The following is a 16,703-nucleotide window of genomic DNA, read 5'->3' on the forward strand; positions in this document are numbered from 1 at the left end:
CATTGGACAATATTTCACACTATAAGCTCACTGATATTTAACACGTTTTTTTCTTTATATCAACGACATTGTGTGGCCCACGGGTAAATATGTGTGAAACATTGTCCAATGTGAAAAGAAGACGGAATCGGAAATAAATCGGTTCTCATGGAGCTTTTGAGATTAGGAAGCAAAAAAGGGGGAATATTGAACATCAAACTGAGTCCAACAGGGCGGATATCACTGTGTCCGTGGCCGTCCGTCTGAAACAACCGGAATATATCGGGTTGCTGCTCCGAGCCAGTACAGTATAGGGAAAAAACGCCATAAGAGAAACAACACCAAATGGGGGATGAGGGGGCGGGTTAGGGAGGGGGGGGGGGGGGGGGGGGGGGGGACTTTTGCGTACGTCATGAGCGTGTTTGGAGAAGGAGTCTGCGCTGGCCATCATGGCGGCCGTGCGCTCTTCCAGCTCGCCCAGCTTCTGTCCTCTCTCGTCCAGGGCGATGCGGGCGCGGGCCAGCTCCCCCACCACCCCCGACGCAGCCCCCTTCATGCCCTCCATACCGCCCGGACCGGGGATGTGCTGGGCCAGACTGCGGGAGGCCTTCCCTGCAGCGGTCTCTCCGACTGAACACACACACACACACACACACACACACACACACACACACACACACACACACACACACACACACACACACACACACACACACACACACACACACACACACACACACACACACACACAGTAGATGAGAAGCAAAAACTGTAAAGGATGCCTGTGATGTGAACATGGATTTCATACATGAAAAGACTAGAACGTCTAAATGACAACGTGATCATGAGGTCCCCAGTTTGATTACGAAGGACTAGAATGTCATCACGATGAAAGAACCAACATGAACAAGATGAAGGACTACAACGTGAACATAAAGGACTCGAACGTGAACACAATGGAAGACTACAACGTGAACATAAAGGACTCGAACGTGAACATAATGGAAGACTACAACGTGAACATAAAGGACTCGAACGTGAACATAATGGAAGACTACAACGTGAACATAAAGGACTCGAACGTGAACATAATGGAAGACTACAACGTGAACATAAAGGACTCGAACATGAACACAATGGAAGACTACAACGTGAACATAAAGGACTGGAACATGAACACAATGGAAGACTACAACGTGAACATAAAGGACTCGAACGTGAACATAATGGAAGACGTGAACGTGATATAACGACGTTACTCACAGAGGTCCTCTCGGTCCAGGGACTGCGCCCCTCCCCCAAACAGGCCTTTGAAGAAGCCTCGGTTTGGAGCTTCTGGCGTCTCCACGGGGGTGAACAGCTCACACAGCATCTCCTGTAGAGGGCGACAAAGCACCCGCATTCTGACCTGCTCCTCTGATAGTAATGTATATTAATATTGTTAAAGTGGCCGTCTCGAAGACTTCCATGTCTGTTTGGTAACTATATTTATACTATAGGGTTAGTATATACTAGGGATGCACCGAAATTTCGGCCACCGAAACACTTTTATCACCGAAACCACACGGCCGAAACAGGAAATTGTGATGACGCAAACAAAAAATGCGGCCAGCACACGCTTGTCTGGATAAGCGCCTCTGCGCCAACATGTCTGCGGTGTGGGCATATTTCCATATATCTGAAAAAGACTAAATGTAGTAATCTAGAGAACCAGCTACAACCTTGTTTTCATCCAAACGAGCCGTCTTTAGCGACGGCTCGCTATGAGACAGCTTCTATGAGCTGTCGGCTATCATCCGCGAGTTTAGGGAGCGTCCGCAAAGTTCCGACAGCTTCTATGAGCTGTCGGCTATCATCCGAGCTTAGGGACCGTCTGCAAAGTGCAAAACGGAAAACGGTGTTGTTGTTTTTTCAGTGCTAAATAAATATTTTTATACTTTTAATAATTGTAATTGATTTATTCTTTGAATTGCAATGCCTTGATTTTAGTGAGGTCAGTACACAGTCATAGCTATAAATGCAATGGTAGGCCTACTAATAATTGGCATAATAATTTATTTCGGTGTTTCGGTTTTCGGCCTTGGTTTCCTAATTTTCGGTTTTGGCCAAGAATTTTCATTTCGGTGCATCCCTAGTATATACTATATATATCGCCAAATGAGGTAACACAATAGTGATTGAGCCTATGGCCCACTGATGAAAGCCTTTACATTTGCAGTAATATAAATGTTAACCAGTTTGTGTCTCTGGGAAAAAATCACAGCTTCTTCGAGATCACAGAATCAATGAATAAATGCATGTAAAATGTACTGCAATGCATGACTGTAATACATGCAATGAAAACTAAAATATGTTCAATGTAATGAACATGAATGTATCCGAGTGTCTCTGAGGGTGAGGGTGGCCGTGCTGACCTGGAGGTTGTCACAGGTCTCCTGGCTGTAGGTGATCCGCTGCACCTCGGTGGGGGAGGTCAGGTAGAGCGCCTGGCCCAGGTTGGAGAAGGCAAACGTCCGTGCTATCCGCATGTCGGTGAGAGGCAGGTAGTTGACGTCCAGCAGGGGACGCAGGCTGGGCAAACTGTCAGAGTAGTAGTATGTTACTCTGCAGGTAAGACGCTTTGATCCAAATAGACTTTTTAATTCATTTAACCAGATGAGACTCAATGGGATTAAAATCAATTGTTCAAGAGCTACCTGGCCATGAATGGAAGGTCAAGGATGTTTCAGAAAGATAGGTTGAGGGGTTACATTTTGTGCATCGAACCCAGCATCTTTGGGCTGGAAGTGGACCACCTCTACAGCTACACATTCTTATTGTGAGAAAGCTCTTTTCATGTTGCCCTTCGGCTCTTTGCCACCAGACCAGTGAGTCCATAACCACTTGACCATGGTCAATTATCCTGGTCGCACTACGGAAATGCACCAAAGGCCTGTATCATCTGACTCTAGCCTTTCCTATGAACATCATACATTTATAATGATCCTATATTCTATACTGTATGACTGTATTATAGTCCATTATCTTTTAGACTAATGTCCAAAAGGGACGCGCAAACACTTGGTGCTAACCCAAGGGGGTCGTGTGTTTGAGGGGTACCTCAGGGTCACGAGGTAGACACACCCAGGGGGCAGTGTGTTTGAGGGGTACCTCAGGGTCATGATGTAGACACACCCAGGGGGCAGTGTGTTTGAGGGGTACCTCAGGGTCATGATGTAGACACACCCAAGGGGGTGGTGTGTTTGAGGGGTACCTCAGGGTCACGAGGTAGACACACCCAGGGGGCAGTGTGTTTGAGGGGTACCTCAGGGTCATGATGTGCCCGTTTGCGCAGAAGCAGGCGATGCAGTTGCTGGCGGCCATCTGCACCACGTCGGCGCGCAGCACGAAGGAGCTCTCGGTGATGTTGTGTTTGAAGACGGCCGTCTGGGAGGGCATGGCCACCACCGTGGCCTGCTTCTCGAGGCACACCACCGCGTACTGCCCGTCCGCCGCCCCGCCCTCCTGGGAGGCGGCCGGGGACGTCGGCCTGCGCCTCCGGCTCCGCTCCTTCTCCTTCTCCTCGTCCGAGGCGTTGGGGTCGTACCACGGCTCGTAGGCAGGGGGCAGCAGAGCGCCGGCGGCGTCCAGCAGAGCCATGGTCATCACCCCGCTCTTCAGTCGGACCAGAGTCCCTGGAGGGGAGCGAGAGCAGGCGTTAGAGACCCTTCTCCTGACTGCTAGAAGAATGTGTTATCATTTATGTTCTCTTTCACATCCAAAATAGATTCAAAACAGAAGCAGTGCAACACAGCAATATGTGTGTCTTTGCTGCCACCTATAGGTTAAAATAAACTTTTATTAGTTGCAGGCCTAATAAAACAATCATGAAATCATCAAATAATATGTTTGAAGACGTGTTGTTTAGCCGCCTTCAAATAAACATTATCATTACAGCATAATTTCATATAATAATCACTTTAACTTTCATTTAACCTTTAAACAGTCAATGTAGACGCTTTTCATCCAAAGGGGGACAAGCACACAATCAAAATACATTTCATAAAACAAGTTCAAAACAAAATACACCGCGTGAGTTTTTTACTTTCAGCGTCATGCTTAAGCAGGTTTTTAAAAATGTAAAAGTTCCGATAAAGAAACGTGGCGAGACGCCGTGGGGGGACGTCAAGCGTACCACAGCTGGAGACGCCGACGGGCTGGCAGAGCCTCTGGTCGGAGGGGGGCAGGCTGAGGTCCAGCAGCAGCACGGTGCCCTGGGTGGTGCCCACCATCAGGCAGGGGCCCGGCCCGCCCTCCGTCACCTTGCGGGGGAAGGTCTCGCAGAAGTGGAAGGAGGAGATGACCTCGCGGGACTCGCGATCGATGCTGGTGACACTGGAGCTGCGCGAGCGGCTGAAGGAGTTGTCCTTTACGTCTGGAGGAGGAGGAGGAGGAGTAGAGGGAGGAAGAGGATCAGGAGGAGGGAGAGGAGGAGAACCAGGAAGAGGAGAACCAGGAGAATACATGAGACAATTGTTTTTACAAAGTGAGCAGCAGCAGAACGGTGGAGCTGTTAGGACCCATTAAAGCAATCAACCTGCAGGACTCCCCATTCAATGTTAGTGCGTTGCGACCATCACATGCCTTCACTGGTAGTTATAGTGTACAGTGTACATAGTGTATATACAGTGTACAGCTTCCGTAGCAGACAGCTTGAAAACCCAGCTTATCACCTCCGAGTGAGTGAAGGAAACAAGTCCTTCACTGAATGTTAACAAACGGCAGCAACATCGGGGTTATATTGATAACTTATTGCCATTATTGGAGAGAACCCCAGCCCAGCCCCAACCCTTTCGGTAGGCCATCATCCAAGTTCAATTTAATTTTAAACACCATCCAAGAGCGGAAGAGGGGAGAGAGGAACAGGATTCAAGCAGAACGAGGGCTACTAAAACCATGCACTGTTTATAGTTTGGCACAAAATTTGGTGGAAAGTGGGCGGAGACTGCCCCAAATAATGGCGATAAGTAAAAATGCTTTAATTTAAGTTAACCTTTGTTCATCAATTACATGACCTTGCAAAAATTCACACATAGTAGTCAACCCCAAACACCGGCAATTATCAACAGGCAATCAAAGAGCACGCTCTGTTACTGTGTGGACACAGGTGGAAAGTCTCGCTTTAGACTTTCACTTTTCTCACTCTCCTTCCAACGAAAGATCAGATCAGATTCAGAAACTGGAACTCGTCACGCTAGGTGACCAATAAAAAAGCAGTTAGGACGAATGCACCACACCCACTTGTCCTGTCTTGAGGACCGCATCTAAACAGGAAAAGCAGGATGTGTGACACCAACGCATCAGGAAGCAGTTATGAACCAAAAAAGCCTGTTCATTGTGAAAACTGTTTTCGTCCGTCAGAGACTGCCAACACAGAGACGACACAGCACCAAAACACTCCAGCGTGGTTTGGGTTAGTCACACCAGGAAACGGGCTCGGACCGGAGGGTCGGGGCGGCTGGGGCTCGGGCGCCCGACTCACTGAGGTGCTGGTCTGAGTGCGCCCTGCGCACGTCCAGTTGGAGCCGCGCTAAGTCCGGGCCTCGCCTCACACTCATGCAACGCTTCCTAGTGGGGAGAGAACGCCTGCACCAAGACCGCCGCGACACGCCTGCTCGCCCAGCAAACAACGCCCCCCCACCCCCACCCCACACACACATACACACAGATGTGTACACACACACACACACACACACACACACACACCCCCCCCACACACACACACACGTACACACATACACACACATGTGTGTATACACACACACACACACACACAAACCCCCCCCCCCCCCACACACACACACACACACACGTGTATACACACACACACACACACACACACAAACACCCCCCCCCCCACACACACACACACACACACACACACACACACACACACACACACACACACACCCCCCCCCCCCCACACACACACACACACACACACACACACACACCCCCCCCCCCACACACACACACACACGTACACACACACACACACACCCCCCCCCCCCCCCCACACACACACACACACACACACACACACACACCCCCCCCCCCCCCACACACACACACACGTACACACACACACACACACGTACACACACACACACACGTACACACACACACACACACACACACACACACACATCCGGACAGTAAGCGACACATTGGCTGCAAACATGAATAAACAACGGCACCACACCTGTAAGAACAACATGGTGGACTGTAAGAATCAACAGGGTTTGTTCCAACGGTTGATCGGGCTTACCAGTGTCTGGCTTTTGCTCAGTGGGGGAATTTATTTTCCTTGAGATCTTGGCTGTAAGGAGAGAGAAGACATTTCTTCTTTTACGAGAGAAGTGACGTTGCCCTTCTAACAGCTTTTCCTTATCAGCCCCCCATTAGAAGTTCATTTAATGACAGCTTGCATTCATGGATTGATGACGTGTGTTAGAAAGAAAGGGCGGAGGTGACACCGCAGAGCCCGGCTGTGGTCTCTCTCTCTCTCTGAATTGTCGTTTTTTTTCTACAGCACTGCGATCACAAAAACACAGCAGTGAACAGAAACTGCGTATACGACCGGAGAGGACTGTGTGTTGCTCATTTGCCCAGAGGTTAGAAGTGTGCGAGAATTAAGCGTTTTCGGCACCACCACAAGAGTAGTAAAGCTGTTTTTCTTGGGAAATCTGAGACCAGAAACAACAAAGAATACATGCATGTGGACAAAAACAGATCTGTTTGATCAATCGTATGACGACCATACAGACACACAGCCAAACCCCCAACACCTGGTGATTAGTGACACAACACGCGTCCTGAAGGCACCACGCTCTGTTATTGGCACAAGATGCACAGAAGAGAGTTGTTTGCCGCACAGAAGCACAGAGGAGGGGTGAGGCGAGCTTCCCGTGATTCACCACATAGCGGGGAGATCACAGGAAGTGGGACAGAGCAACACGCTGAGGTCATACAGTACCAAAGTCACTGGACACCGTCTTGGAGAAGCGCCTGCTCTTTGACTTCACTGTGAACGTGTTTCAGAACAAAACAAAATAAATAAAATGGCAGGGAAGTTTATAGTCCTTTTTAGTCCTTTAAATAGGAATGCACCAATACCAACTTTTAACAGTTAATACCTGAGGCCCAAGTGTGAAACGCATGTATAGTGCGGATCGGACAAATTGCTTTCTACAAATTCAGCTGCTTTTCTTCAATGTCTGACAAAGCCTGAATCGGATCTTGGATGTCACTTTTGTCCATATTAAGGATGTTTCCTTGATATCAATCCTGTCACTGGACACATGATACAGGTCCCGGTGATGGTGCATTCCCATTGTCAAAGGGTATTGTTGCAGCGTGGTGCGATACAGTACCCCGAGCAAGGAACCTTTGTTGCTTTGGCTCATCATCTGAATTGCAGGGAGAGGTAGATCCTACAGGATCAGCGACACCGGAGACAACCGTGTCAAACCACACTCAGACCACAGCAGAGTTGAAGTAACAAGTGCTTTAGAAAAGCCCCCAGAGCGACAGAGGCCTACCTGAGGTGGGCGATTTGCAGCGGTCTTCCGAGGCCGTGGGGGTGTCGGTACCGTCGCACAACGCTGGAGAGAAAAACAGAGCAGAAAATTAACTTGTTTTAACGGTCAGCCTCCCATGTGCCAGGATACAAGCCATGCTAATAACTCGCATGCAGCCCACCCCGCTCCAGGCTACATGCCACGCTTATAACTCAGCATGAACTTGCATTTATCCGATTTAATTGAACCTGCTCACATCCTTTTAACATTTACTTATTAGCCGTTCGATACATCTAAAACATTAATTTTTGTAAGTTGTTTAAAGATGTCGAAGGACACTGGGGCCATTTGACAAAATCCCACACCGTTCACCAATCAAAGGCTCCGGTGACAAAACACTTCAAATAATTAAATGTTCATTGGATGTCTTCCACTAAGCTAGTGACTGGATCACAACACAGGGAGTGAGGCAGGAGGGGGTCACAGTAAACTCTGGGTGGGGGTGTGGCCCGCCCCTCCGTACATCAGGACATCACGATGCCAAGAGCGTCTGATTTACTGGACCCTCCAACTCCGGGCCGTGCCATAGGACACCGTGATGGTAACATATGGTCAATGAGCCTACTGGTGTGTTCTACCGGTGAGTTCCACCGGTGAGTTCTACTGCAGCCTAGACCTCGGCCCTTCGCCTCTGGGGGAGCCACGGAGACTACATAAACAGGATGGACTATAAACAGAACTTTATCTGGGATTTATCGGGGATTTATGGGATATAGAGACGCAGAGAGGAAACAAACACACACAAACCTAGAGAGAGTGAAAGTGAGATAGAAAAAGAGTGAGATCGACAGAGAAAGCGTGAGGTCGACAGAGAAAGAATGAGATGGAGTGAGATTGACAGAGAAAGAATGAGATTGAGAAAGATCGAGAGAGAGAGAGAGAGCTTGATTTACTAGGACAAAATAGAAAACGTGAATATGGAACTGGAAAGGGAAACAGAGAGAATCAGACAGACATGACTTACTGAAATGATAGAAGCTGAGTTTTTTCACAGACTCGGTACACAAGTTAGAAAGGCTGGACATGCAAGAAGGCTTCCCATGTGGAAAGTCTTTACAAGGCCACAGAGAAGACGAGAGCGACGGTGAGAGGGTGAAAGAGAAAAGATTAGCCAGAAATCAACAGAATATGAAATAAATTATCAAAATGAAAGTGACAAAATCGTGGGCCAAGGATAGATCCACACCGTTCTAAGTAAAAGCAAATACTGTGTGTACTGAGATGATAAGCATTACATTCCACATGTGTAGAAAGTTTGAATCTAGCACTGGCCAGCTACGTAATGAGAACAATTAAAAGAATGGAATGAACTGCAGAAAAACAAAGTAAGAAAGACATTTCAGAGACAACAAAACAAAATGCATACAGGCAACAAACAATGCATGTTGTGTGGACTTGGACCATGTAACCCAGTGGGATTCAAACAGTGGTGCATTGTAGTGAACCTCGTGAACCCAGCCTGACGCGACCGGCCATCGTCTGACAGATGGGAAGAGTAACGGAGGCACGCCATGATACGTACCAATCTACGGCGCATTCTGAAAGGTGTTTTATACAAAATAGAGCGAATAACGGCAATGAAAGATGAACAGAAATTTGCACCGATTGCTTTCATCAGATTGGAGTTTGCTTTCACTCAACTTCAAACCACATTCAATGGCGGAGAGGGTGAGAGCATCACTCTGATGGATGGCTGGATTTTTACGTAAGGCCGCGCCCATATTCAGTCATTGTGAAAGTTAGTCTTACAGGACTAGTGTTGTAGAGTAATAAATCAACATATAGGCAAGACAAAATGACCAATCACTAATTAGGGACTGAATCCCATTATGAATGGCATCAAACAGCAGAGTATTGGTGATTAGCAGAGCTCTGCAGTATTTCAAAAGCGCAGGTGAACAGATGGAGGTTGTGTTGGCGATGCCCCCTGCTGAGAGGGAGGAACTACTGCAGGGGGGTGGAGACACATGGAGCGGGGGGGGGGGGAGGGGGGTGGAGAGAGAACGAGAACCAGAGCTGGCTGCCAAGGATTCTCTATCTCTAACAACATCTCCCACAATCTCTGCCCATACTGATACAATTAAATTGCTTTAAAGCTTAAGATGGCAGTAATAATGAAGATGATAATATTGCTTAAGTTAAGTAACTTCTCACAAAATCTTTATACATGATATGATTGTCTAAAGCCACGGCCAAAAGTGTTGTTCTGTAGGTGGATTAGAAAGAGTGGCAGAGAGATAGACAGAGAGAGAGACACAGAGAGAGAGACAAAGACAAAGACAGAGGAAAAGAGAAACAGAAATAACCAAGGACTGGAAAACCTTCCGTTTCACAAAGCGCCCAGTCCACACAACAGACAGACAGCTGACCTCCAGAGGGCTGGCGGGTCTTGCGCGGGGAGCGAGGCTGCCTCTGGTAGGGGTCCGAGGGGGTGTAGAGCTCCGACGTGCCCATGTTGAGGAGCACCGTGCGCTGGAGGTAGTCCACAACGGCCAGACCACCACTGTTACCCAAGACCACCCTGGGAGGAGAGAGGAAGAGAGGGAGGGTGAGGCGGGGAGCCATTGTAGTCCTTTTGGAGTAATGTGGTCACATACTGTTCTATTGAGGTTTTTTATATTTTTATGCCAGCTTGTATTGACTGAGTGTTTTCAGTGCTCGGAATCTATCAAAGTATTGAAAACGTTCACGTTTAATCGGAGACCGATTGGAGGCCCACGTGTGTGTTGTGCGTTTTATGTGCGTTTCCAACATCTCAGTGCTGGTTTTATGACCTCACTCGGGTACATTAAGAGAAGCACAAATCCAATTCAGCCCTCGGTGTTATTGAATTGAAGACCGATATGGAAGCTATAGGACACACACACACACACACACACACACACACACACACACACACACACACACACACACACACACACACACACACACACACACACACACACACACACACACACACACACACACACACACACACACTCAGAGAGATCGAGAGAGTAAATGCCAGTTGGTGGTACAGTACATTGACTGCATACATTCTTAGCATGAGATACCCCAACTGGGAATTAAACCACAAACCCTAGCATTGTTAATGCTCTGCCCTACCATAAGAGTGACTAGAGGCGGCTTTACACGTAACATCACACTTGTTTTAGGGAGACAGATGAGAGAAGCAGCCGTAGCCAGAGGCATCTGTAAAATCAGCGGGGTGTGGTGGTGTGTGTGTTCTTTATGACACAGGGTGTGTGAGCGAGAGCCCGAGTGAATAAACATTGACTGCCTAGCCTGATTCACAAATATGGTGGCAAATTGCATTGGCCTGCCAACAGGAAGGGATATTAGTCCACAGCAGACTTGGTCCGCTGCATGGGGACTCGTTTAACCCTAACTGACCAAAACCAAAAAAGCGGTGGATCCCAATTTGCCACAATGGTCCGTTGGATAAATGAATAGTAAGTGGTTGGATAGGGTTAGATAGTGGTTAAATGTATAATATTCTAAAGTAATTATATTCTCAGTATTTTTTTCGGGTGCTGGATCACCCACTTGCTCTGATTGGTTGAGGGCCTATCTAATGGCGTCCATAGGCATTTTGGTCTTTTCCCGTTGGCCACGCTCCTTGGACATCAAAGATGAAAGGAGAGGTTCCAGACTAATGGCAGTGTGCAATTGCCAGGGTACAGACTCATCACCTGGCTACAGAGAAAGGTACAGACTCATAGCCTGGCTATAGAGGAAGGTACAGACTCATAGCCTGGCTATAGAGGAAGGTACAGACTCATAGCCTGGCTATAGAGGAAGGTACAGACTCATAGCCTGGCTATAGAGGAAGGTACAGACTCAGCCTGGCTATAGAGGAAGGTACAGACTCATAGCCTGGCTATAGAGGAAGGTACAGACTCATAGCCTGGCTATAGAGGGAGGTACAGACTCATAGCCTGGCTATAGAGGAAGGTACAGACTCATAGCCTGGCTATAGAGGAAGGTACAGACTCATAGCCTGGCTATAGAGGAAGGTACAGACTCATAGCCTGGCTATAGAGGAAGGTACAGACTCATAGCCTGGCTATAGAGGGAGGTACAGACCGAGAAAAGCAGCTGTGCTTCCAGTGCACACAGAGGAAACAAACAGAGCAACTAGATACCGGATCCCAACAGATACCAGGAACACAAACTTCCAGAGAACTACACAGACCCATCCCAGTTATTAATCCAACTGCCATATCTCTGCTGAGATATCCAACAATGTACAATCACAAAACTGTACAGCCTCAAAAAGTAATACAGGACAACTATACTACTGTACTTCTGTCTTGTTCTTATACATTTCCAGTTTGTGTGTGTGTATATATATATATATATATATATATATATTTATTTATTACCCTTTATATATTTTGGGTATTATATATTTTGAATTTGTATTATTCTTTCCTATATTTGTATAATTTGTTCAGTTCGTTATCATCTGCTTGGGAAAAGTAAATGTACATTTTCCGTGCCAATAAAGATCTTTAAGATTGAATTGACTCTACTCACAGGCCGTAGGAGGAGTTGTGGGCCAGGCTGGTGATCTGCTGTGGGGGCTCGCCACTCACCCACACCAGCTGGACCACCAGCTCCACCTGGTAGCCCGGAGACTGCTTCAGAGGAGAGCCACGCACCCTTGGGGGGGAAGAGAGAGAGAGACAGAGAAAGAGACGAGAGACAGAGAGAGACAGAGAGAGAGAGAGAGAGAGAGAGGGTAAAGAGAGAGAGGGGGGAAATAAGGAGATGGGAGGATGAGAAGGATAAACAGAGAGACAGGGGGAGAAAGAGAGGCGGGGGGAGTGAATAACAACAGTAACAACAACAGTATCAAACAAGATTTACTATTCATGGAGTCACTTTCTGTGGCTTCCCACAGAAGACATTGAAACCCGTTAGAACCCGGGGGCGTACTGGAGACAGGGCACATTGCCGCGGGGCGGGTCCGATGGGGTGCTGCCCGTGGCAGGCTGCAGGGGGGGGTCTCCCTCCTGGGGGCTGGAGGAGGCGGCCCCCGGGGTGGGCAGTGTGGGGGTCTGATCCCCCGCTGGCTCGGGGGACTCCACATCACTCAGATCACTCTGCATGCGCACCTCCAGCAGCTGGGGCCCGGGTCGAGGGTGTTAGGGAGGAAGAGAGCCATTATTTTCATTATTTATGATCACCACCATTATATAAATAGATTTAATACTGTCTTAAAGATTATGAATAGAACTGCATTGATTTATTGACACGATAAAAATAAAAAAGGTATCAAGGGAAAATAAATAAACAATACTTAATAAAAGTTATTACAGAGAACCAGGGTTCTCAGAGTTCTGACAGCATTCAGATCTCACACACACACACACACACACACACACACACACACACACACACACACACACACACACACACACACACACACACACACACACACACACACACACACACACACACACACACACACACACACACACACACACACACACATCTTTCCCTCCTAGAAACTGACGGCACCTGCACTTCTTCTGTGGTGACTTCCTGCTTGCTGAACCTATAGACGAGGACGTGGGCGGAGACTCCGGCCACGCACAGTATCCTGCTCTCCGGGCACCAGGACAGGGTCTGGATGGCAAAGGGATCCTCGTCCACCAGCTCTGTGCTCGGCTTGTCTTCCTTGCCGCGAGGCCTCTCAAACACTTTGGCAGTTTTCAGCTTGTACAGCATTTGGAACATTACTTCGCCCAGAGCAGAGAGATAAGAAAATGTAATTAGAGGATCTTGGGAGACAATATAAGCTTTTGGCTGTTATGCTCCGTCCGTCTGTGGTTTATTCGGTCACTAGCGGCAGTTTCTACTTACAAGCAGAGGCGTCCCAGAACTTAAGGGAGCCGTCGGCGTGTCTGTTCATCGTAAGAAAGAAAAAGAAAGACAAAACATTGTTGGAATTCATAATAGATGATACATGAATCTTTAAATGCTTTTCTTTGGATGAGTTTCAGAGTTAAACAACAACTAACAGAGATAGCGAATAATATAATCTGTGAACAAAATCAAAATTAAAACTTGGCAAAATACGTATGACTCTCCTCCTAAAATGTCCAACAAAGACTATTTTATATATATTTTAATGAAAATAGTTGTACTATGTGGACTAACATTTTCTTTATATGAGCTAAACAGGTTTCACTCTTGATCACCCACCCACAGAGTGAACATATGAACACAGATCAAGAGGTGCTTTAATGGGTAATATTCCTTTAAACCCTGCTGGCCTCCACTCACCCGGTGATGACTATCTCCGGGTAGCTTTGGGTCCCCTGTCCCCAGTTTCCACCACTAATGGGCCATTCCTGCAATTAAAGTGACAATAGAAATCATTAACCCCATCATTCTGATCAATTGAATTAACACCATGGTTGCTGCCGGGGCACCACTTTAATAGCATGTGCTAAATAAAATGACACATAGCTTTGAAGATTCAATACATTGAGCTAGTCTCTGCTGCCTTCTCGCTGTAGCCTTACAAACTACCTTAATATCACTAATTAAAAAAGGGGCTGTAGGTAAGATTTGAGAGTTGACCAGAGAGCGAGGGATCAAGGTTTGGTAATGTAACCAAAAAGAATCCCCTCCCTCTCTAGTCCCGCCCTCTCTAGTCTAGTACCTCCCATTTTAGTCCCTCCCTCTCTAGTTCCGCCCTCTCTAGTTCCTCCCATTTTAGTACCTCCCTCTCTAATCCCTCCCTCTCTAGTCCCGCCCTCCACACATTTCTCCGCCACCCAGAAGTGTTAGTGCATTAACACACCTGCGATTAACAGGCAAGACAAATTCCTCAAACCAATCAGGGAAGAGATGCCCTGATTGGTCGAGAATGACCCGGGAGTGATCTCAAATCTCAGTCCTCTCAAAAAGAGGCAGGCGCAGTCCTCCTCAAAGCGATGCTCTCTTTTGACTCACTCATAGCTGACCGACTAACAAACGTCAAATAACGGCTCCTAAACGATACCTACAGCACCTCTAATCTACTGATGAATGGTTTCCATTGAGTGGCCATCACGAAATACCTTCTTGCTGTAACCCTGTCTCTTCTGCCTGGAGCCCACAGAGTACAGCGCTGCGATCAACTCGGCGGGGCAGTCTGCAAAGTATTCACAGCAGGTGACCGGAGACTCGTGGATGCTCAGGGGGTACGGAGACTCGAATATGGGGTAGCTGTGGACACATCAACACATCCAGGTGAAACTGGAGTCCTTAAACTGAACACTAAGCATTAAACTAGCCAATCTGTCTCCATCTGTAGTCGGACTGATGGAGGGAGAGACTCCTGACGACGTTTGGTATTCTGGATGATATCATATTTGGCAGTGAAACTAATAATTTAAATGACCAAATCCATTTTTTAAGATAGGGTTTCCTATTTGTTAGTGTTGTTTTTAATTATGTGTGTACAGTTAATTTGAGGTCTGGTAGGTAACTATAAGTAATTATTTACCACTTAACGTCAACCTTATTTCTATATCTACATTAGGCCAATAAGCATTGAATTTGCACTTATAAGCAGCTTCTCAGTAGCATAACAGTGTATAATTTCTGTGACGTTGACCAATGATTTTACAGTCTAGAACCGAGAGCTCGTAAAATAACACTTAATATAACATAATAACAACAACTATAATAATATCACATTTAAAAGATCCAACCCCCTCTTCATTCCCACAAGCATTTCTCTGGCGAGGGCAGAGCCCACACTTTACTGAGAGACATAGCTAAACGTCAGATGAGCTGAGGACTAGATTAAATGTGTCATTTGTTGCACTGGGGCATGACTCCATCTTCAAAGCCACATCTAATACATATTTAACGATAAGTGAACACTCAAATCATTCCTCTTGGGCAGCACTTAACACAGCTTATTGCTTTGCTGTTTTCGTATTGGTCTAAATCGGAAGCCAGTGACGTCATGATGTGGGTGACATCGCCTGGCGCCCATTTGAAAGGCTCCAGATGCAGAGATGCCAACACCCTGTGACTGCTGCCCCTGAGCATTGATGGAAGCTTTCAGTTTCACTCAGTTGGTTTTTTTTTTGTTGGTATTTTTAAGTAACGCATTCAATTACTCTAGTTTCTAGTAAATTTAGTTTTAACATAAACTTTCACATAAAGTTTTAACATAAACAGTAAGTGTTGTGGGGTATTGTGAGGTATACTGCAGAATGGAATCAGCCCGGGTCGCTATCGTTCACAATTAAACGTGCTACATAAGTGAAATTCAATTTCATCATTGTTATAACAATCTGTTAAATATTCACCCAATTTGTCCAAGGTCAATCACCACTAAATCCTTCTCGAGCAGGACCACCACAGCATATGGCTCCTGGAAGTCTGACGAGCAGAAGACAAACACAAAGGGTTAGGGTTAGGGTTAGGGTTAGGGTTCTGGCACCAAACAGCACGAAAGAACTACAGACCACGACCGGCCGCCCATGGGAGCATTGAGGGGTTACCGTTGGAATACGGAGTTTCACATAGCGTGAGGAACTCCACGATGGGGTAGTCCATCTCCAGCACGGCCGTGCTCTTGCCGTGCATCACGGTGAGGCAGGCCCTGCGTCCCACCGTGTCGTAGGACAAGCCCCCCGACAGCACCATGAAGGCGTCCCTGGACCCAGGACAAGAAACCGTCTTGGAAAATGCACTCGTAAACCGGCCAACAGCAACTCGACAAAGAGTAAATAATGACTTGAAATAATGATTAAACCTCAGTGACGGCACGATGCAACATGCTATGCATCTTGCCTTCTGATTGGCTGAGAAGACTGCCCAGTGATATCATTCACCTCAGCTTATGCCAAATCAGCTATTCAGAAGGCCAGTAATTGGCGCTGTTCCATGGGTTTGATTTTAGTGTCTAGTATTTACTCTTTAGGTGAGGTAAACTACTCAAATTCAATTAATCAACAAACTAAACTAACAAAACGTGAACACCTGTATGCGTTCTACAATATACTGTAAAGCCTTATCTGTTTTGCTTAAACCAGATGTAAGGAGGCCGAATGGCTTGGCACGCAAAAACCCTCGCGAAAGATTTCCCCA

The 16,703-nt window shown here is 47.0% G+C and overlaps 1 protein-coding gene across 5 annotated transcripts in view; it reads right to left on the reverse strand.

Annotated features, from left to right (window-relative positions):
- Positions 1–16,703, reverse strand: part of stxbp5b (syntaxin binding protein 5b (tomosyn)) — a 32,454-nt gene that overhangs the window by 4,285 nt on the left and 11,466 nt on the right. For 2 of the 5 annotated variants that reach the window (XR_014638800.1, XM_084482437.1), the window contains exons 10-28: positions 16,115–16,269; positions 15,920–15,992; positions 14,675–14,822; positions 13,893–13,960; positions 13,470–13,510; positions 13,125–13,345; positions 12,540–12,727; positions 12,138–12,263; positions 9,968–10,119; positions 7,560–7,622; positions 7,392–7,451; positions 6,995–7,042; positions 6,287–6,337; positions 5,501–5,629; positions 4,154–4,393; positions 3,284–3,653; positions 2,394–2,559; positions 1,243–1,354; positions 389–609 (exon numbers count right to left, since the gene is read on the reverse strand). Coding sequence is in view for 4 of the 5 variants with exons in the window: in XM_084482437.1 (XP_084338563.1) it covers positions 389–609; positions 1,243–1,354; positions 2,394–2,559; positions 3,284–3,653; positions 4,154–4,393; positions 5,501–5,629; positions 6,287–6,337; positions 6,995–7,042; positions 7,392–7,451; positions 7,560–7,622; positions 9,968–10,119; positions 12,138–12,263; positions 12,540–12,727; positions 13,125–13,345; positions 13,470–13,510; positions 13,893–13,960; positions 14,675–14,822; positions 15,920–15,992; positions 16,115–16,269 (2,632 nt within the window). In the remaining variant the exon portion in view is untranslated. The remainder of the gene's footprint in view (positions 1–388; positions 610–1,242; positions 1,355–2,393; positions 2,560–3,283; positions 3,654–4,153; positions 4,394–5,500; positions 5,630–6,286; positions 6,338–6,994; positions 7,043–7,391; positions 7,452–7,559; positions 7,623–9,967; positions 10,120–12,137; positions 12,264–12,539; positions 12,728–13,124; positions 13,346–13,469; positions 13,511–13,892; positions 13,961–14,674; positions 14,823–15,919; positions 15,993–16,114; positions 16,270–16,703) is intronic. The other 3 variants (XM_084482439.1, XM_084482438.1, XM_084482440.1) reach the window with 3 other exon arrangements.

This window comes from Micromesistius poutassou, assembly GCF_964030765.1.
Source record: "Micromesistius poutassou genome assembly, chromosome: 17".
NCBI lineage: Eukaryota > Metazoa > Chordata > Actinopteri > Gadiformes > Gadidae > Micromesistius > Micromesistius poutassou.